Raw genomic sequence first — 23112 nt, 5'->3', positions numbered from 1 at the left:
AACTAATAGATAGAATACTATAGTATAATAAAAGTTCTTTAAAACCTATAGATTATTTATCTCTAGAATTGCCAATTAAATATTTGTGAACCACAGGTAACTGAAACCACAGAAAGTGAAACTATGGAAAAGAGGGAACTTCTGTACTAGTAAGTATTTTCCTTAATTGCCTATACAACTTTTTGTTTTGCTGTGATGGTTGTTAATGAGAACACCTTTATTCTATTCACCCACTAAGTGTTCATGGATGGCCTTGAATCTCTGAAACATTCCTCAGCCCAGCATTCTTTATGTGTCTCTGAGAACCAGTATTTAACATTGTTTACATTTGACAAATAGAATCTTTAATGTTTCTCTGGACCCAATTCTCATCCTCCCTCTAGGAGCTGCAGAACTGAGTCTCCCTTCTCACCACTATGGCCACATCCCAAAACAATTTAATGAGAATATAGGGTTGTTGTTGTTGTTTTAAGCAACTTATGCTTAAAATTCCTTTTCACAGGCAACTCTAAGATAAAAACTAAAAGCCTTTACCATATTTGGTACCCCTTACTTTGGCTATAAATAAACTAATGCTAACCCATAACACCTGTGGAAATCAATACTTTTAAGAACAATTCTGCAATAATAGAACCTGATTCCATGAAAAGGCTGACAAACAACTAGATAACTAAGTGAAAGATATGTTCGAGTATGTATATGTATGTGTGTGTGCACTGCATAGACAGTAGGAAGAATGGAAGAAGAGAAAGGTTCATGAATTTACTAGACATAAATTCATGAGAAAAATTAAACTCCCAAGCAAAGCCATGATAGTTAAAGAGCACAGACTACTCTAAAAGACAAGATACCAACAGTAAGTGGTGCTACCTTGATAGGTAAAATATAAAAACAATTGCCAATTATCTTGAGTGAGCAGAAAGTAAGATTAGGTTTAGGGTCAATTTTTGCCACTTACAAGTAAAAGATCTACCCTCTAACTTGTACATCTCTCACTTGGATGTAAGAGATCATTCTTAATAGCTCATTTATTCAAGTATCAGAAGGCTCATAATATTAACAAGTTCTAATTCAAAAAATAACATGTCTACAAAGCAGTGCTACACTTTATATCTGAGTCAGTTATGAAGAATAATAAAATGCTTACTATAACCTGAACCCCAAAAAGAGCCTCAGAGAAGAAAGTTTTATCTGGATTCTGCAACTCTCTCAGGTTCTCCTAGCCACTGGTCCTGAAAATATGGTCCACAGACCTCAAAAAAAAAAAAAAAGGATGTCAGATATTTCCTCAAAAACGCAAAGTCAGCCTGTTAATTTCAAAGAAAACTGATGGCATTTGTTGCCAATGTTAAAATTCAAGACTCAAGAAAAAAATTACCTTTCTGGAAAATGTTTATCCACTATGCACTGGACAGCTTCCCAATACTTCCAAATAATTCTAATGAAACCATTGGTTATATTAACAAATGTAGTGTTGATACTATAAAGTGAGAGAATATTTGGAAGATCTGCACATCTTGAAGAACAAAATTCTCCAATTAAACAAAACATACATAAATTGAGCAATAATACAGGAGTAAAGGTCTTTCTGGAATATGAGGCAGGCCAATGGGTTTTATTATATCAAAGAAAAGAGGTTCTTGAACATATCTACATTGCAATTGATCTTTATTAAATTATCACTGGTTGAACTTTGGTGCATTACCAAAAAAGAACGCACAATATTGTGAAATAAATATTAAAATACTCCTCACTTTCCAACTACAAATTTCTGTGAAGCCAGGTTTTCTTAATATTCTGTAAAGATACAAGAAACAACATGTATCCCATTTGTTCACAATAAAATTAAAAAAAAAAAAGATACATGTTACAATAAACTCAGAAACTATTATTATAATCTAGCTATGACTCTGTTAAGCCAGACATTAAAGAGATTTCAAAACTATATGTAATTATGTCACTATTTTTGTTCTTCTTGTTGTTGTTCTGGAAGACTTATTTTTCACTAAAAAGTTATTTTCTGTTAGCATTTAATAAGTTTACTATTATTTTAAATTAATAAACCAAGCTTTAAAAATTGCAGAGTCAATTTCTTTTTTTCAGTCTAATTATTATTTTAATTCATTTTTATTGTAAACAAATGGGATACATCTTGTTTCTCTGTACATGAAGTAGAGGCATACCATTTGTGTAATCATACATTTACCTAGGGTAATAGTTTTTGATTCATTCTGCAGTGTCAATTTCTAATACAGTAAATATCAACAGATAGAGTATACAAATCAGAAGGTCTTCAAAGCCCTCAATTTCTAAGATAGTTCATGGTCCTAAGACCAAAATGTTTGAGTTGCTATGTGAAAGCATTCCTCAGCATTCCTTTGTCTTTTTGACAAAGAATCTACAATGACATTATTCAAAGCTTATTCAACACAATAATCATCTAAAACAGAACTGCACTATAATTTAATTCCTATCAATTAAACGTTCCAGGCCTCAAAATTATGAAACTAAAGGCATGGATAAAAATTTTGAAAAAAAAGTCATTTCAGAACAATTTAAAGAATAGGATGAGAAGTGATTTACATAGTTTATTTAAGAACTTTCAAGCCAAGAAAACTGACCTATGTCAAGTCTGGAATATCTCAGGCAGCATACAAATATTAAATGGGTCTGAAGAAACCACAGAATTTCCACAGAAGATAATGAAGGTAAGTTCAGTACCCCAAACTATACAAAAACACACGGTCACTACCATCATTGTGAAAAGAATCACTACACACAAAACACATAAGCTCATACTGCCACAAAATTGAGATAATAAAATTACAGGGTAGATAATTACAAAACAATCAAGTTTAACATTTCTAAAGATACAAGAGAAGTAATCAAAACTGTAAGAAAAAAATGACATAGTGCCTTTTTGTAGGGCTAATTAGAAAATGAACAAATCACAACTTACTGGAACCAAAAAAAAAAGGGGGGGGTACTAGAATTAAAATCTCAATGACTGTGTTACAACTGCAAATCAGATACAGGAAAAGATGGCAGAGGTTAAATGAAAAATGAGGAATTAAAATAGAAGATAGCGGTTTTCAAGATGGCAGCCTAGAGGGTGGCTGCATTTCATGTTGCTACAGGACTCAGGATTCAAAAAAGGAGATATTGAGAGACTTGGGACCAACTCAAAGCACCCGGGTGAGTCTCTCCCGTTGGGGAGGCGTCCCGGATGGGGCAGTAGTCCCGGAAAGCAGGGAAATTTGTGAAGTAGAGCTGCCGGCGAGATACCCCTCCCCCCGCTGGAGCAGTGAACGCGGACAACTGGGAGCATCGTAGAGGAGGCCGCTCAGCACAGCGCTGGGACTCGGAGCAACCACTGGGGCTCCGGTGGCTGCCCAGGGGTGGAGCGGCGAGGAGAGCTGTGTGGACTCAGAACACCGGGGCCTGCCCTGAGGAGGAGGAGCGTGGCCGCTTGGATTCGGAGTGACTATACCAGAGCTACAGGCAGTTGCCAGAGGAGAAGCTGCCCGGCGAGCTGTTTGCACTTAGAGCGACAGCTTCTGAACACCGGGGCCTGCCCGGAGGAGGAGGAGGAGGAGGAGCGCGGCGGGTTGTTTGGACTCGCAGTGACTACATTGGAGCTCCAGGCAGCTGCTCAGAGAAAGAAGCGAGTGAGGAGTTGTTTGGACTTAAAGCGACCACTCCTGAACACGGGGGGTTGCCTGGAGGAGAAGCGCGGTGGGTGGCTTGGTCTGGAGTGGCCCCACCAGAGCTCCAAGCGGTTGCCCAGAGGACGCGTGCAGCGGGTCACATGGATTCAGAGCCACTCAGAGCAACCGCTCCTGAACACCCGGGGGGTTACCTGGAGGAGGAGGAGGAACGGGGAGGGTCATTTCGACTCAGAGTGATTGATTGCCCCGGGCTATGGGTGGTTGGTGGGAGGAGGGGGCACGCAGTGAGTTGCTTGGACTCCTAGTGACCGCACCGGAATACTGGGCGGCTGTCTGGAGGAAGAGGTGTGCGGCAGGTCTCTGGGACTCGGAGCGATTGTACGGGGCCCCAGGTGGCTGCTCAGAGGAGGGGCCACATAGCCAGGCGATTAGGTGCAGAGCAAGGTCCAAGGATCTAGGAGGCTTCTTGGTGGAAGAGCCCCACAGAGACACGCTTAGGGGCGGAGCGAAGGTTCCAGGACTGCAGGCAGATTCTCTGAGGAGGGGCAGCCTAAGGAGATTCATCTGCGAAGGGTGAGGCTCCCAGGCCCAGGAGGTAGGGCCGGGCCCCTGGGAACTTTGCAGAGGAAGGCAGCCCAGCCCAAGCAGTAGCAGTAAATTGAGGGGAACCTCTAGGAGGGAACTGACCAGTGAGACCTCCCCACCGGGTGAGTCTTCCCTGCCGGGTGAGGTTTCCCCACAAGGACGGTAAAACCAGAGACACAGGCTCAAACAGGCCTTGCCTCAGCCCGCAGCCTAGTTCCCCTTTGGATGACCACTGGTCAACAAGTGGAGGCACCTCTGCACACTAGCAGGGAATATACCCCACCTGAAGGCCACCACTCCTAGAGAGGCAGCTTCCTTGTGGAGCACCGCACTATCAACTTCCTCCAAGACTTCAGCCTACTGAAGGCTAAGGGGATATATATAGAATCTTCAGGGACATTGTAAGTCAATAGAGGAAATCTGCAATATCTCAGCGGTCCACTGATACCTGAACAATATGAGAAAACAAGGAAAGAAAATGCTGCAAACAAATCTACATGTTACATCAATAAAACCCAATGACAGCATGGCAGAAGAAATGACACAAAAGGAGTTCAGAATGTACATAATTCAAATGATCAGGGAAGCAAACGATGAGATGAAAGACCAAATGCACGCACTGAATGATGAGATGAAAGAGCAAATGCAGGCACTGAATGATCGCACCAATTGACAGTTAAAAGAGCAAATACAGGAAGCAAAAGATCATTTCAATAAAGAGTTAGAGATACTGAAAAAAAACCAAACAGAAATCCTTGACATGAAGGAAACAATAAACCAAATTAAGAACTCCACAGAAAGCATATCCAGTAGGATACAACACCTGGAAGACAGAAACTCAGACATTGAAGACAAAATATTTAACCTTGAAAACAAAGTTGAACAAACAGAGAAGATGGTAAGAAATCATGAACAGAATCTACAAGAACTGTGGGATATCATGAAAAGGCAAATATAAGAATTATTGGGATTGAGGAAGGCTTAGAGAAACAAACCAAAGGACTGAACAATCTCTTCAATGAAATAATATCAGAAATTTCCCAAATCTGAAGAATGAAATGGAAAATCAAGTACAAGAGGCTTATAGGACTCCAAATACACAAAATTACAACAGACCCACACCAAGGCACATTATAATGAAAATGCCTAACATACAAAATAAAGACAAAATTTTAAAGAATGTGAGAGAAAAGAACCAAATTACATTCATGGGGAAACCAATACGGATATCAGCAGATTTTTCAATCCAGACCCTAAAAGCTAGAAGGGCCTGGAACAACATTTTTCAAGCCCTGAAAGAAAATGGATGCCAACCAAGAATCTAATACCCAGCAAAACTTACCTTCAAATTTGATGATGAAATAAAATCCTTCCATGATAAACAAAAGCTAAAGGAATTTACAAAAAGAAAGCCAGCATTACAGAACATTCTCAGCAAAATATTCCATGAGGAAAAAATGAAAAATAAAGAAGCAAATCAGCAAAGGGAGGAATTATCCTAAAGGAATTGTCAAATAAAGGAGGAAACAAGTTGTGTCAAACAAATAAATAAATAAAATTTAAAAAATGAACCAAATGACCGGGAAACCAAATCATATCTCAATAATAACCCTGAATGTTAATGGTCTGAATTCATCAATCAAAAGACATAGACTGGCAGATTGGATTAAAAAGAAAGATCCAACAATATGTTGCCTGCAAGAGACTCACCTTATAGAAAATGATACCCATAGACTAAAGGTGAAAGGATGGGGAAAAACATACCATGCACATGGACTCAGCAAAAAAGCTGGAGTATCCATCCTCATTTCAGACAATGTGGACGTCAAGCCAAAGTTAGTCAGAAGGGATAAAAGAAGGTCATTTCATACTGCTTAAGGGAAGCATAAATCAGCAAGATATAACAATTATAAACATCTATGCCCCAAACACTGGCTCATCCATGTATGTCAAACAAATCCTTCTCAATTTCAGAAACCAATAGACCATAACACAATAATACTAGGTGATTTTAACACGCCTCTCTCACCACTGGACAGATCTTCCAGACAAAAATTGAACAAAGAAACCATAGATCTCAATAACACAATCAATAATTTAGACTTAACGGACATTTATAGAGTATACCATCCAACCAAGAGTGAATACACTTTCTTCTCAGCAGCACATGGATCCTTCTGTAAAATAGACCATATATTATGCCACAAAGCTAATGTTAGCAAATACAAGAAGATAGAGACACTACCATGTATTCTATCAGATCATAATGGATTGAAGTTAGAAATAAATGAAAGAGTAAAACACAGAAACTATTCCAACATCTGGAGATTAAACAATATGCTATTATATGATGAATGGATAACAGAAGATATTAGGAAGGAAATTAAAAAATTCTTAGAGGTAAATGAGAACAAAGAAACATCATATCAAAATCTCTGGGACACTATGAAAGCAGTACTTAGAGGGAAATTTATTTCATGGAGCGCATTTAAAAAAAGAAGTAAAACTCAACAAATAAACGACCTAACACTACAGCTCAAAGCCCTAGAAAAAGAAGAACAGAACAGCACCAAAAGTAGTAGAAGACAGGAAATAGTTAAACTCAGAGCTGAAATCAATGAAATTGAAACAAAAGAAACAATACAAAACATTGACAAAATAAATAGTTGGTTCTTCGAAAAAATAAACAAAATTGATAAACCTTTAGCCACACTAACAAAGAGAAGACGAGAGAAAACCCAAATCACTAAAATTCGGAATGAACTAGGAAATATCACAACAGACAGGATTGAAATACAAAACATAATTAGAAGCTATTTTGAAAATCTATACTCCAACAAAATAGAAAATTTCGAAGACATCAACAGGTTTCTAGAGACATATGAATTGCCTAAACTGAACGAGGAGGACATACCCAATTTAAATAGACCAACTTCAAGTACTGAAATAGAAGAAGTCATCAAAAGCCTACCAACAAAGAAAAGTCCGGGACCAGATGGGTTCTCAGCCGAGTTCTACAAAACCTTTAAAGAAGAGCTCATTCCAATACTTCTCAAAGTATTCCATAAAATAGAAGAAGAGGGAACCCTCCCAAACTCATTCTATGAAGCCAATATCACACTGATACCTAAACCAGACAGAGACTCATCAAGGAAAGAAAATTTCAGACCAATATCCTTAATGAACATCGACACAAAAATTCTCAACAAAATTTTAGCAAATCGCATACAAAAACATATTAAAAAGATAGTGCACCATGATCAAGTGGGATTCATCCCAGGGATGCAAGGTTGGTTCAACATCAGGAAATCAATAAACGTAATTCACCATATCAATAGACTTAAAGTCAAGAATCACATGATTATTTCAATAGATGCAGAAAAAGCCTTTGATAAAATTCAGCACTCCTTCATGCTCAAAACACTAGAAAAAAATAGGGATAGTGGGAACATTCCTTAACATTGTAAAGGCCATTTATGTTAAGCCCATGGCCAATATCATTCTAAATGGTGAAAAACTGAAAGCATTCCCCCTAAAAACTGGAACAAGGCAGGGATGCCCTCTTTCACCACTTCTATTCAATGTCGTCCTTGAAACTCTAGCCAGAGCAATTAGACAAAGAAATTAAAGGGATACGAATAGAAAAAGAAGAACTCAAACTATCCCTATTTGCTGATGATATGATTATACATTTTGAGGAACCTGGAAATTCCACTAGAAAACTCTTAGAACTCATAAGTGAATTCAGTAAAGTAGCAGGTTACAAGATCAATGCCCATAAATCCAATGCATGTTTATACATGTGATGAATCTTCAGAAAGAGAAATTAGGAAAACTACCCCATTCACAATAGCCTCAAAAAAAATAAAATACTTGGGAATCAATCTCACAAAAGAGGTGAAAGACCTCTACAATGAGAACTACAGAACACTAAAGAAAGAAATTAAAGAACACCTTAGAAGATGGAAAGATCTTCCATGTTCTTGGTTAGGAAGAATTAATATTGTCAAAATGGCCATACTACCTAAAGTGCTATACAAATTCAATGCAATTCCAATTAAAATTCCAATGACGTACCTTACAGAAATAGAGCAAGCAATCATGAAATTCATGTGGAAGAATAAGAAACCCAGAATAGCTAAAGCAATCCTTAGCAGGAAGAGTAAAACAGGGGGTATTGCAATACCAGATCTTCAACTCTACTACAAAGCAATAGTAACAAAAACGGCATGGTATTGGTACCAAAATAGAAAGGTAGATCAATGGTACAGAATAGAGGACACGGACACACATCCAAATAAATACAATTTTCTCATACTAGACAAAGGTGCCAAAAATATGCAATGGAGAAAAGATAGCCTCTTCAACAAATGGTGCTGGGAGAATTGGAAATCCATATGCAACAGAATGAAACTAAACCCATATCTCTCACCATGCACGAAAATAAACTCAAAATGGATTAAGGACCTCGGAATCAGACCAGAGACCCTGCAGATTATAGAAGAAAAAGTAGGTCCAGATCTTCAACATGTCGGCTTAGGACCAGACCTCCTTAACAGGACTCCCATAGCACAAGAAATAAAAGCAAGAATCAATAACTGGGATAGATTCAAACTAAAAAGCTTTCTCTCAGCAAAGGAAACTATCAGCAATGTGATGAAAGAGCCTACAGAGTGGGAGAATATCTTTGCCAATCATACTTCAGATAGAGCACTCATCTCCAGAATCTATAAAGAACTCAAAAAACTCTACTCCAAGAATTCAAATAATCCAGTCGACAAATGGGCTAAGGAAATGAATAGACACTTCACAGAAAAAGATCTATAAGCAATCAACAAACACATGGAAAAATGTTCAACATCTCTAGTAATAAGAGAAATGCAAATCAAAACCACCCTAAGATTCCATCTCACCCCAATTAGAATGGTGATTATCAAGAATACGAGCAACAACAGGTGTTGGCGAGGATGTGGGGAGAAAGGTACACTCATACATTGCTGGTGGGGCTGCAAATTAGTGCAGCCACTATGGAAAGCAGTGTGGAGATTCCTCAGAAAACTTGGAATGGACCCACCATTTGACCCAGCTATCCCACTCCTTGGCCTATACCCAAAGGACTTAAAATCAGCATACTTCAGAGATACAGCCACATCAATGTTCATAGCTGCTCAATTCACAATAGCCAGACTGTGGACCCAACCTAGATGCCCTTCAATTGATGAGTGGATAAAGAAACTGTGGTATATATATATACAATGGAATATTACTCAGCCATAAAGAATGATAAAATTATGGCATTTGCAGGCAAATGGATGAAATTGGAGAATATCATGCTTAGTGAGATAAGCCAATCTCAAAAAGCCAAAGGACGAATGATATCGCTAATAAGTGGATGATGACACATAATGGGGGGAGGGAAGGGTTAGTGTTAGGGTTAGGGAAGGGGCAAGTATGGAGGAAGGAGGCACTGTATAGAGGGAAAAGAGGGGTGGGAGGGGTGGGGGGAAGGGAAAAAGTAACAGAATGAATCAAACAACATTACTTTATGTAAATTTATGATTACACAAATGGTATGCCTTTACACCATGTACAAACAGAGAAACAACATGTATCCCATTTGTTTATAATAAAATAAAAAAAAAGAAAAGTACAAAAATAGAAGATAGCACAGACAGATAAAAGATGGAAAATATTAAAGGATTATAAAATAGGGATAAAGTAAAAAGGCAACATATGTCAAATTGGAATTGCAAAAGAAAAAAGGATGTTGAAAATGTTCCAGTACAAATTAAAGAGATGAATCTTCAGATGCAGGAAGGATGAATAACAATCAGTGAATATGCAGACAAAATTTTAAATGCAATCACAAAGACAAATTATTATAAACCAATGACAATGAGATTAGTATCAATCAGAACATGCTAGAAGACAATGAGTAATAACTTAAGATAACCCATTAATTACACAAATAAGTTTACATTTGTGGGTTAAACACACATTTTCAGACAACGTTACTAACACACCCTTAACAAAAAGAGACACTAAAAACACACCACTTTGAGAAGAAAGCTAAATTCAAAAGAAAAAAGTGGGGTACCAGAAAGACTTGCAAAATATGAAGATGTGCAGCTATGTTTTTAAATAAGCATTGTTATCCAAGAGAGGGTGGGGGGATCACAACTTATGTTCCAGGCCTAAAAAATTATAAACTATAATACTCAGAATCTGAGTTGCAAAAGCGAATTAAAGAGTTTCAAGGATTCATGTTGTACAAATGGTACGTAGAAATACTGTTTAACTTTAGCTCAGTTGTGTCACTATGCTTTTATACTATATCAAAGATGATCACAAAATGTGGATGTTTAAGATAACCAAATATACACCACAAAGTGAAACACACTGCATTCTGCAGAAAATCAACAAGGGTGGATACAGATATAAAACCCTGTGTGTTTCACCAATTCCCACTACTACTCTGAATATTTCTCATATTATATATGACAAGTGTCCACTTGTTGTATGAGATAAGGGGGGGGGTATTGGCATCAGTTCAACCAATAAACACTAGAAACGCTTAGTTTTCTCTGTAACTATATATAAATAGAAAATCTATTATTTTCTTTCTTATATACTGAAGGATCACCCTGCACTTCACTTTGGAAACCACAGGGAAATAGATATGCCCTGGATTCCATATGTGGTTCTTCCCCCAAAACAACCCTTAACATCATAAAACATAAGTTAATTAAGCAAAGAAAGAGCCAAGTGAAAAGTGCCCCAAACACATTAACCTCATGAACAAAACTAAAGGTACAAAATGGTATGATCTATGTGGAAAACTAAAAATTGTTTTGAAGTTTGTAGTTCTGAACTGCTAGGGCTTAAAGCACAATCCCTGATTCACTCCTAAAGACTAAGAGGAGACAATGCTGCCAGTGGATCTGAGTGAGGCAGTCTAATCTTCACCTTCCTTTCTTCACAGAAATCAATGCCCCATACTAACATGTTATCAAGTCTTAGATGACTGGATATATCTGCCTGAATTAGAAAATAGACAGGGCTTTATTGTTTGGCTGCAAAGGAACATGAAATCTGACTTTCACTTTATTGGAGAAAATGAATTTCCTTAGCACAGATGCACTTTTATACTGCTTCTACTCAGAAAGAATCTCAGTATAAAACAAGTATTCATGCTGCTATCTTCCAGTAAGCAGTAAGAGTAATTTCATTATTTACTGGCAACCAAAATGTAGAGGTGACAAAGACTGCTGAGAATATTCATCATAAAGTACCCATTGTTTTGTGCATAACACTGCCTTCTTTTTGACGCTCCAACGTGAGAGCTGAAACAGCCATCATCCCCAAAGTGGAAGAGGCCCTTGCCCCAACACAGATTTCTTAATAAAAGACTCTCAAAATAAGTTTTCCACATCTTGAAATCAACTTGAAGCTTCTTATCACCAAATAACTCAAGTCCTAATTGCTTGCACGCCAGCCTAGCTGGTTGTTTCTAACAATCCTATATAACTGTATTCACTTATTCATTCACTCAATCATTGGTTCAAACCATTAATGAGTATTATTAAGTACATACCAAATATTGGTACACAGTATGCTGTTATAAAATCAGATGCTCCTGCCCAGTACAACAGCATTTCCCTGGTTATTTAATCTCAGGAGTCATGATATTCATCACACCATCGTTTCATTCACATTGTTTTAAAATTCTCAGGACCACAAATAAGACTCACATCCGTATCACCATAACACACATTTGCTCCAAATCTAAATAGTTGCAATGAGAAGAAAAAAAAAATCTTCAATAGTAGGTCCTCCATAAACATATATTAATAGCCACTAAATCATTAAATACTAAGTAACTCTTGGATCTAATATGATGTTATCTCCATTTCAACAGCTGAGGTAAAATTTGGGCTCCAAATATTTTTAAATATTATAGAAAGATCTGAAAAAGTTTACAAAACAGTTCTGCCTTTGTAAGCTTATTACAGTGGAAAAAGATAGCATCCAAAAACCAAATGAAAATATTAAAAATACTAGAACTACAAATGTAGAGGTCTATTGATTATTATATGGAGAAAATGCCCAATTCAAAACATTTTAAAAGGTAATACAGCATCAATGAAATTCAAATAAAAATTTGCTGAAAAGAAATAAAATTATGTATCACTGTTTTAAGTTTTATAGGTACTTACAATTCAATACTTCAACATATGAATGACAAACTTTAAATTTGCTTAGAACATGTCAAAACTTAACAAATTAAGGTTCTTTACAAAATCACCTAGTCTAGTCTTCTACATCATTTTACATCCTCTCACTTCAAATATATAAAGCACACAGTGGGCAATTAAATAACTGAACTGTACCTTTGGCTTAATTTTTTTCAATCTCATTTATTTAGATGCAGATCAAAATCACTTTGTAGTGCTCACTTGATAAAAAGTACATGAACAAATGACAAATATCATGACTAGCAATATATTTTGCAATGTAGAAATAAACTGACATGTATTAAATACAAAATAACTCCTGAATCTAATATGAGGTTGTCAAATTTCTCAAAATGCAGTCAAAATATTTTATTTCATCTCGGCAGCTGAAGTGAAATTAAGGCTACAAATATTTTTCTGAGACAAATTTAAAAACAGAGCACCTAATTTACTTAAAAACTAATAGCATCTTGTCATCAAGACCTAAGTAATGTTTCTGAAAGAGCTGTAAGTAATTTTCTAAAACTACAGTATATGAAACTTCAATGTTAGTATGTGAATAGGGATAAGAAAAATATTGTGATTAATTTTATTTTATTTAGGTTTAAGAATCCAAGGGAGGAAAAGGATGGGAATTAAGGATAAACAGAAGCAACCTATCTTTTAATTTCAAAACCACTACCACTTGATGTAATGCTCCCAATTATTTTAAATAAGTAATAGACAGTTAATATTTGTTTTCTTAAAGTCAGGATGCCAATTCCCTTTGGCACAGAGTATTATTACTATAGATTCTTCTGCCTCTGTTTCAGATCTATGAAGAAATTTTGCTCATTCAGTGTATTACTTAATTTGAAGGTCCATTAAAATCTTGCATAAAAGCTACTTAGCAAAATCAAGAAAATGAATCATAAATTGCAAAGCATGAGAATCTGTTTTCATTTGCATGACCTAATTAATTGTCTTATATAAAAAATGTATTTTTAAAGAAAAGGCTTGTTACTCCAATGTTCTTTTTATTCCAAAGTTTTATGTTGTAATTTATACCAGAATCATTACCAATGACAATTCAAAAGTGGTTATACTGAAGCACTTATGTTTTATGATCAGTTTTCAAGTTATTATGGATTTTTAAGACACCAAGTCAAGGAAATAAGATTAATACATCCTATGCCAAACCTCACTTGACATTTACACTTATTTCTTATACTTGTAGGATCAGGAAAATTTCTTTCTTCTGAAGGTTTGTTTTGTTTTTTTGAGTTTGTCCTTGGAAGGTCCTCCTGATTTACAATGTTTAATTGCAAACATAGTTAAATTAATCTTCATTGTACAGAACTTTATTCTTTAAAAGCAACCTCAGATTGCTATTTCTCCCCTAAATTCCCTCCACAAAAAAATTTAATTAAAAAGCTCTATAACCATCTCTTTTGCTCTATTTTCATTCTGCTTGGTTAAACCAAAATCTCACTGAAAGAGGTGATATTCTTTTGACGTTGTGTTTGATGATTCCATGGTAAAAAGTTTTTTTTTTAACAATTGTAGGCCAACTTCATCTTGCTGCTGATCCAACACAACATGTAGTACAACACGATCTGGGTTAGAACCAGTCACTAAAATTCAGACTTTCTAGTCAACAGCTACTAAAAGTTTCAGAAGTTTTACCTTAAAACAAAAGTGATCTATTTCTGCAGTTTTCCTAATTTTGATTTTTCTTTGAACATGGAAAATAAAATGAAAGCCCCATATTTGGAATGGTAAACCTTTGTCAATCTGTATTTTCTGCAAATAATTTGAAATCTGTTAAAAGAACATTTCCTTTGAATGCTAATAGCAATTTCAGCTATTCTTACGTAAAATTTTAAAACCTCAACTATTTAATGTAGCATTACAAGGTACAGAATATTCTGGGAATAAAACCTTTTGCTTTTCTCCATACATACATTCTGAGCAGAATCAAATTTTATACCCACCATATATTCCAATTAAAATACAATATAATACCCATTGGTTGAATTAATTTACCTCTTCTTTCAGCAAATGACTTTGGTTATACTACAGCACAATGATAAAACACTTTGAAAATACAAAGTTTTCTAAGTCCATTTAAAAAGAAGCACATTGCATTCAACACTGGAAAAAGCATGGAGCTCACTAAAAACCAAGATATCCTTGGTACATATGTATACTCAGATGTGAAATATTCCCCACATCTCTATGAGTACAGATGTCTTAAATCACAATTTGATTTTTTAAGTATATCCTGTGGGTAATTGTTCTCAAAAGCTTATGGATTCTCCTTAAGGTAAGAGGAGAGAGTAGATAAAAATAAGTCCAAATGAGGATGACTTTCTGAAAGGCCTATGAAATTAAGGTGTCAGTAGCATGATCCTCCACTAGAGAAGTACCAATTTTTCAGTACTACTGCTGCAGAGGACAGTCTGATCTGGCTGCAGTGGACTGAAACCAAAGGCAGAACCACCACGTGACTCTTCTCTGAATCTGTTAACTAATCACAAACTGTGCCAGTTACAGCAACATATAGTATGGATGCCCTGTCTCTGCTGTGCACAAGAAACATGTATTATAGTGAAGTCTGCTCAAGAATCACTCAGAATGTAATCATGACATGTAATTTTTTTTTTTTTTTTTTAAGCTAGAAACAAAAAGAATCAAGGAGTACAGGGCAAGAGGAAGATAAAGAGAGGATCCATATATTCTAGTCATTTTGTGACTAGAAGTTGAAGCATGATACAGAAACTCAAAGATAATTAATAGGAATCAGATATTCTACAACTGAAGGAAAGAGCCAGAACAGTCTTATTATCAACCTCTTAAGAAATACCTACAACAATCCTATTGTTCCCAAAAGAAATATAAATGGCCAATGAATTTATGAAAAAAAAAATTTCAACACCCTCAACAATCATGGAAACGAAAATCTAAACAACCCTGAGATTTCATTTCACTTGATAACAATCATCCAGAAATAGAAATAACAATAAATCCTGGCAAATATGAAGGGAGGAAAGTACACTTACACACTGTTAGTGGAACTGAAAATTAGTACAACCACTTTGGAAATCAGTATGGCAAGTCCTCAAAAGACTAGGAATGGAAACACCGTATGACCCAACTATTCCACACCCTGGTATTTATCCAAAAGAACTAAAATCAAGGGTTGGGGTTTTGGCTCAGTGATAGAGGACTTGCCTAGCCATGTGTGAGGCACTGTGTTCAATTCTCAACAGTGTACATAAATAAATAAAAATAAAAGTCCTTCAACAACTAAAAAAAATTTTTGAAAAGAACTAAAATCAACATACTGTAGTGATATATGCATGCCAACGTTTATAGCAATGCAATTTGCAATAACCAAGTTATGGAACCAGCCCAGGTGTCCATCAACTGGTGAAAAGACAAAGAAAATGTTGTGTGTGTGTGTGTGTCTGTGTGTGTGTGTGTGTGTGTGTTTGCACACACAATGGAGTTTTACTCAGACATACAGAAGGAAATTAAGGCATTTGCTGGCAAGTGAATGGAAGTGGAGAACAATAAGTAAAATAAGCCAGACTCAAAGTGAAGGGTCAAAAATTTTCTATTGTATGTGGAAGCTAAAGAGAAAAAAATAAAAATGAAAAAAGAATCTCATAAAAACAGAAAGGAGACCAACAGAGTAGAGGAAGGAAATGTAGAGGAAGGGAACTGAGAAGGAAGGAGGAGGGGAGCACATGGGGATACAATGGGAATTAAATTAACCAAATTACCGTATGTCCATGTACAAATACATTGCAACAAATCCAATTTTTACATTTAATTACAACATACTAATTATTACAATTATACTATTTTAATATCATTCTATTAAAAATAAAAGAGAGACAGAGCAAGGAGATAGGGGAAGGAGAAGAGGAGAAAAAGGGAAGATACTAGGGAATGAAATTAATCAAATTACGCTATTTGTCTCTATAAATATGGCATAGTGAATCCCACTATTATATTTAATTATAATGCACCAACAAAATAAACAATTTTATTGTTCTAAAAAGAAAAGAACCTGACTTCTTAACAAGACCCCTAAAGTGTAAGAAGTTAAATCAAGAATCAATAAATGAGATGAATTCAAACTAAAAAGCTTTTTCTCAGCAAAGGAATCAATAATGTGAAAAAAGACCCTACAGAGTGGGAGAAAATCTGTACCACATTCACTTCAGATAGAGCACTAACCTCCAGAATTTATAAAGAACTCAAAAAACTTAACACCAAAACTACAAATAACCCAATCAATAAATGGGCTAAGGAACTGAGCAGACACTTCACAGAAGAGATACAATCAATCAACAAATACATGAAAATATGGTCAACATCTCCAGTAATTAGAGAAATGTAAATCAAAACTACTCTAACATTTCCTCTCACTCCAATTAGAATGGCATGTCAAGAATACAAGCAACAATAAGTGTTGGCAAGGATGTGGAGAAAAAGGTACACTCATACATTGTTGGTGGGGTTGCAACTTGGTGAAATACTCTGGAAAAAGCAGTATGGAGATTCCTTAGAAAACTTGGAATGGAACCACCATTTGATCCAGCTATCCCACTCCTCAGTTTATACCCAAAGGAGTTAAAATCAGCTTACTTCAGTGACACAGCTTCATCAATGTTTATAGCAGCTCAATTTACAATAGCTAGACTGTGGAACCAACCTAGATGTCCTTCAACAGATGAATAGATAAAGAAAATTTTGTACAGATATATGATGGAATATTACTCAGCCTTAAAGAAGAATGAAATTCTGGCATTTGCTGGTAAATGGATGGAGTTAGAGAATACCATGCTAAGTGAAAGAAGCCAATCCCAAAACACCAAAGGCCAAATGTTTTCTCTGATGTGCGGAAGCTAATTCACAATAAGGGGTGGGCGGGGGTTAACAGGGAAGAATAGAGTTATTTTATATTAGGTAGAAGGGAGGAAAAGAGGGAAAGGGGTATGGGGAAAGGATTGATAGTAGAGCGAAACAGACATTACTGCCTCATGTATGTGTACGACTGCATGACCAATGATCCTGCAATATGTATAATCAGAAAAATAAGAGATTACACTCTATTTATGTATGATCTATCAAAATGTATAATGCATTCTACTGTCATGTAAAACTAATTAGAACAAATAAATTTTAAAAATTTTTAAAAAGTAAAGAAGGAAAAGAACACTACTGTTAACCAAATGGACAAGAATTCCCAAGGACATAGGAAAAAATATATCACATGAAGGTAGAAATGCATATAACTTTATATATATGAAAAGAACTTTGATACCATGGATCTAGACATTATTTTTGTTTCCCCCTCACTTTAATTAGGATTACTTACTTCCAACAAGATCTGCCTTGCCTACTGAGAGACCAGTATAAAGATGTTTGAAAACCTCATAGTCATATGACCTTCAACGAACTACCAAGTTCCCCTTAATCTAGATAACCTCTGCTTGACTAGAAGATTATGCTTTCAGGAACTCCCTCCTAAGTATTTAATATTTATGTCCTAGATTTTCAGCCTGAGTTCCCGATCTACATTGATAATGCCTAATATCAGATCAGGAACAGGAAAGAATCTATCCTCCTGTAATTCCTGCTTTGTGTGCTTATTTTCACAAGCAAAACAAAAAATGAACCACAATATTTCTGACAGCTCAACCATCCTAAATGGCAAAGTAACTCAAGGAGAAATAACTATCCAATTTTTCAAGTTTTTTTTTTTTTTTAATTTGTTACCTAAATAGGGATTGCCGGCATATTTCTACCTTACTAGTACCTGTTTTTGGCAAAATTTTATTTGATCACTTCATTCAAAAACAAGTGAATCAAACAGAACTATAAGGAGTTAGAATATCCCAACATATCAGAATTTGAGAAGAGAACTAGCCCAATCTCTCCCTCTTAGTTACTACATAAAAAGAGAAACTACAAGTTTATAAATTTAACAATTTGATGAAGGTCTAATAAACAATTTGTGAGCTCTCACGTGTCAGCAGATTATACTGAGAAGTACTATTTTAGGGAAAAAAAAAAAAAACACAATACATTAAAGATTCCAAGTTTCTTCATCTTGCTACCAAAAAATGCTCTGGGAGTACCTATCAAAAGCAGAGCACGTGACACATCTAAAGTATCCCCTGGATTTGTTCCTTTGGCAAGTCTATCCAGAAAATAAAATGAAGTAAATTTAAAGTGAATAACCTATACTGGGTTCTACTGTTCATTCCTTCTCACCCTGTGCTGCTCACATCTATTTAATAAGCTCCAGAGTTTTCACCAAGGATCGAAGCTAGCTTGCCAATTTTCACTTCCAAAATTTATCTCATAGCTTTAATAAAAATTAAAATCCAATCACTTGGTGTCTCTCTTCTAACTTCTAGCACTTTGTTTGAAATCTTCAAATATTATTCAGCAACTCTATGAACATTACTATTCTCTTTAGAGGTCAAGCATATAATTCTATGATTCTAAAATTAACTCTTCACTGTTTCAGGCAGAGGGATACAGAGAGAAGTGGATGATATTAAGGAGGAAAATAAATCCATGTTTGGCTCATACACAGAAGACTAACAAGTTCCTTGAATAATGCATCAATCCAAGTGCTTATATGTTCACTTCGGTTGTAATTCATTGAGCTTACTATGAAGTACAGAAGTCACTGAGAACTACTGTCATTTTTGACATATTTAAGCATTTTTAACAGGAAGATCACAGGAACTCACTATTCATTTGAATAATTTCTTACAGGGGTTACTGGAGAATTAAATGCCCACACACTTCATACCATTAAAGTCCCTTAATGAATTATTAAGATTGATTTTTATAATGTACTGGGTAAAAACTTTTCCCATTACCATAGAACTTACAATAGAAATCAACAGGGTTTGTTTTTAATATACAAAATGTCCCTTTCTGCAACTTTGTATGAATACTATCTAATACTTAGAATAAGATCAAGTTGTTTACTCTCTAGCAGGAGTATTATTATGCCCACTATAAAGTGATAACGACAAACCAGGAGAGATTTGGAATAAGGAGTTAAAGAGGGGTTACCTCTGGCTCACACCTGGTAGGCTATAATATTAACAAGTGTCAATATTAAGGGATTCAGTAAATGAACCAGATTTAGTACATGAACCTTTATCCATGTATACTACTGTGACAGCCAAAAGTACTGGTGGCTATGATTTACTAATAATTTTTCATTTAAATACATGTAGGCCTTCATTTTTTTAATGACTTTTTAAAATATTAAGATTGTTGTTTGGGGGGAACATTTTTTTTTTTTCTCTTTGAACATTTCAATTAAATGCTCACTATATTAAATAATTTATAAAGAGAAATAAGTTGTATTCTGTACAAAATAAAGAGCCCATGAATAAGCTCCCTCCCCCTGCCAAAAGCTCAATTTTGTAATGGTTTCAGCAAAAAATAAATACATCACAATTTAAACTGAATTTATAGCATTGCAAAAGTTTACAGAACCCTCTCTCTTCATCCTTTTTCCTGACAGCAAAGATTACAATGACAGAACTGAATGATCAGAATGTAAAAATATTTGTGCAAAACTGCATTAATTGTTCTTACCATGGTAAAACCTAAGAACACACAATGACAATAATACAGAAAAACTACATTAAAAGTAACTATTTTAGATTTCAAATAACATGGATTTAGTATTCCTAAACATTGAAAGAAAACGTGGCACCATGAGCAGCAGGAGCAACAAATGATTCGGCAATTATGCCAGCAGAGGAGAGCCGACACTGAATATGCCAAAGTCTATCTCCACAATAGCCATTCTTCCTAAGACTGGAAACAACTGTAGGGCTTAAAACTCACATCAATGTCTTTATTCTTGAATTTGCAGGTCATAAAGAAATATTTAAGAAAGTCTTTCCCCTCCCTCTCAAGGAGTGTTTCTGGAAATCCTTAAAACAGTTGAATCATAGATTCTCTGGATTTACCTACACCAATCCACTTAACTGGAATTTGAAGCTCATCTTCAATAAATTGAACATAATTTTGTGCATTAAAAGGTAGTTCTTCAAATGTCCTTGCATTTGATATGTCTGTATTCCATCCTGGGAGAGTCTTATATTGAACTTCAACTTTATTTAAGACTTCTTGGTTTGCTGGGAAATGAGGTATGATTTCACCATCTAACTTGTAAGCAACTCCAACTTTGATTTCCATAAACATGTCCAAAGTATCCAACTTGGTAAGGGCCAACGCAGTACATCCATTGATCATATGAGCATATTTGAGTAAAACAAGGTCCAACCAGCCACGTCTTCTTTTCCTTCCTGTAGTTACACCAAACTCCCTACTCCTTGTTTGTAATAATTCTCCAATTTCATTGTCTTGCTCTGTAGGAAAGGCACCAATACCAACTCTAGTGGTATTGAAAGAATGGACATTTTTTTAAGCTGTCTGAGGTCACCCTCCCAGTTATCTTAACTCCCTAAGGTCACCCTCCCAGTCATCTCAACTCCCTAAGGTCACCCTCCCAGGAATGGGAACAAAGCCCTTAAAGCTGTTCCAAGAAACAGCCCCAAACAGAGAATAAAAGGGTAAATTGAGCCAGATAGCCAGATAGTGATCAAACAGAATGATTACCAGAAACTATTGACCAGAATCTACGCCCTGTTGTAAAACATTGTGAAACATGTTGTATGTTATCAGCAAACCCAGACCTCCTTTGAAATTTCCCGGCAGCTTTGTCCCCCTTTTCCCTTTCATGTGCGACCCCTCCCGATGTGTGGTTTCTGCCTTTATAAACCTACAAGATTTTCTGCTAGGGACTCGACTCCTGGAGTTGGGTCCCAGCGCGCTGGAATAAACACCTCTTGCGGTTTGCATCAAGTGACGCCTCCTGCGGTTGATTGGGGTTGCCGTCCATCCATGGGACAGAGTTGGGGTTTCCTTTTTGGGGGCGTGAGTATAAGCTTTCACAACTCCATATACTTCACCAACATTCTGAGGCGGCATACCCAAACCTGTACAAACACCTCCAACAGCACAGTTTGAAGAAGTTACAAAAGGGTAAGTCCCAAAATCAATATCTAACAATGCTGCATTTGCACCTTCTACCAAGATTTTCTTTGGTGGTCCATGTAGGGCCTCATATAGGAAATAAACTCCATCTCTCACCATTGGTTTAATCCTTTCCATATAACCCTTGAGTTTTTGCAGTTCACCTTCAAGGTCTATTTCCAAAGTTGGGTATATAGATTTGTACTGGTTAGCCAGAACTTTGAACGTCTCAGAGAAGCCATCAAAGTCAGAAACAAGATCGCACATCCGAAGTCCACTCCAAGCAGCTTTAGAAGAATAAACTGGGTCAATTCCCTTTTTTGCGGTACCCAAATTTTTTCCTGCTTGTTCTTGTCTCTGTTGTTCCTGGATACCATCAGCCGCTTGATGAAAATCAAATACAATATGAGCTCTGTCAGATATGATAAGCCTCTTTTCCCAGCCTTCTAGACCTGTCACTCCTTCAATATACAACTCGTTTACTCTCTTATCTCTCCAAATGTTTTACTCTAGAAAACTCTAGTCTAAATTCAGTTATATTCACATAAGATACTTCCAGGAATCCAAAAAGCAAATGGTAAGAAAATATTTTTGATGGATGTGGGGTGGGGAGTAGGTACCTTTTCCTTTTTGAACGTTTTTCTCTGCTTCTTCAAACAATCCAGGTAGATGAATTACCACACCATTTCCAATGAATGCAGTAACATTTGGATTAATTATTCCACTGGGTAAAAGATGAAAATCATATTCCACAGAATCTACAACAACTGTATGGCCAGCATTATTTCCTCCCTGGCAGCGCACACGATGTCGGCATCCTGCGCCAGCAGATCCACCACATTTCCTTTGCCTTCATCGCCCCACTCCGCGCGGAGCACTAGGAGCACTACGGTCACCCGGCTCCCTCCGGGCCGCGCCCTGGGACGGCCGCAGTCACCTTTGGGCAGAGGAAGCTGCCCGGTTGGTTTCGACGAAGGACATAGCTCAGGTGAGGCGAAGCGAGCCGAAAGAGAAACAGCGGGCGAAGAAGTGCGCGAACTGAACTGCTCTGCCTAGGCCTTCATTTTTTAAGTAATTTTAAGAAATCAGGAACAGAAAATTCAGTCCAAAAGACTGTTCTAATTCCACTGCCAGAATTGAGCCTGAGAAGTCCCAGTGAGCAATAAACATCAATCATGTTCACTTTTAACTATAGTACCAAGTCAAACTTTGATTTTTCATACATTACTAGTGGAAAATATTATATAAATGTACTTAATGATTTATCAACCCAATTTCTATAGGGTATCTCCTGTGGCTTCCATAAGATTTGTCTACATTGTACCTAATGTATACTAGCAAGAAATTTAAGTCTACAGATCTCCATGATACCAATAAATTTCACTTCTTGAGATATACTTTCTCCATCTAATGATCCTTTTTAAGTATTCCCCCAAATGATGGAGGCTGAGATACAGAAGGTGGAACAAAAACTTCACTACTAGGGTTGCTGGAATGTCTTATAAAGAAAATGGGTCTGAATTTATACTTGGCCCTTTCTCTGAAGTTCTTAT

At 36.3% G+C, this 23112-nt stretch overlaps 2 protein-coding genes and 1 long non-coding RNA gene across 3 annotated transcripts in view; 1 reads left to right on the top strand and 2 right to left on the bottom strand.

The window, feature by feature from the left end:
- DDX10 (DEAD-box helicase 10) overlaps nucleotides 1–23112 on the bottom strand; it is a 394465-nt gene that overhangs the window by 234268 nt on the left and 137085 nt on the right.
- On the top strand, nucleotides 1875–14018 carry LOC306638372. Its single transcript, XR_013757487.1, has 2 exons — nucleotides 1875–3088; nucleotides 9916–14018. It is a non-coding gene; the product is annotated as an uncharacterized lncRNA (long non-coding RNA).
- Nucleotides 20349–22540, bottom strand: LOC306638361 (adenylosuccinate synthetase isozyme 2-like; the record flags this gene model as incomplete). The annotated part of the gene is given in 5 exon segments (XM_079101683.1): nucleotides 20349–20918; nucleotides 21435–22011; nucleotides 22180–22359; nucleotides 22362–22507; nucleotides 22509–22540. Coding segments are annotated over 5 exon segments (1398 nt in total). The 3' UTR covers nucleotides 20349–20455.

The sequence above is a fragment of the Sciurus vulgaris genome, assembly GCF_902686455.1.
Source record: "Sciurus vulgaris genome assembly, chromosome: 11".
In the NCBI taxonomy this organism is placed as follows: domain Eukaryota; kingdom Metazoa; phylum Chordata; class Mammalia; order Rodentia; family Sciuridae; genus Sciurus; species Sciurus vulgaris.
This window is presented reverse-complemented; position numbering and strand designations above follow the sequence as displayed.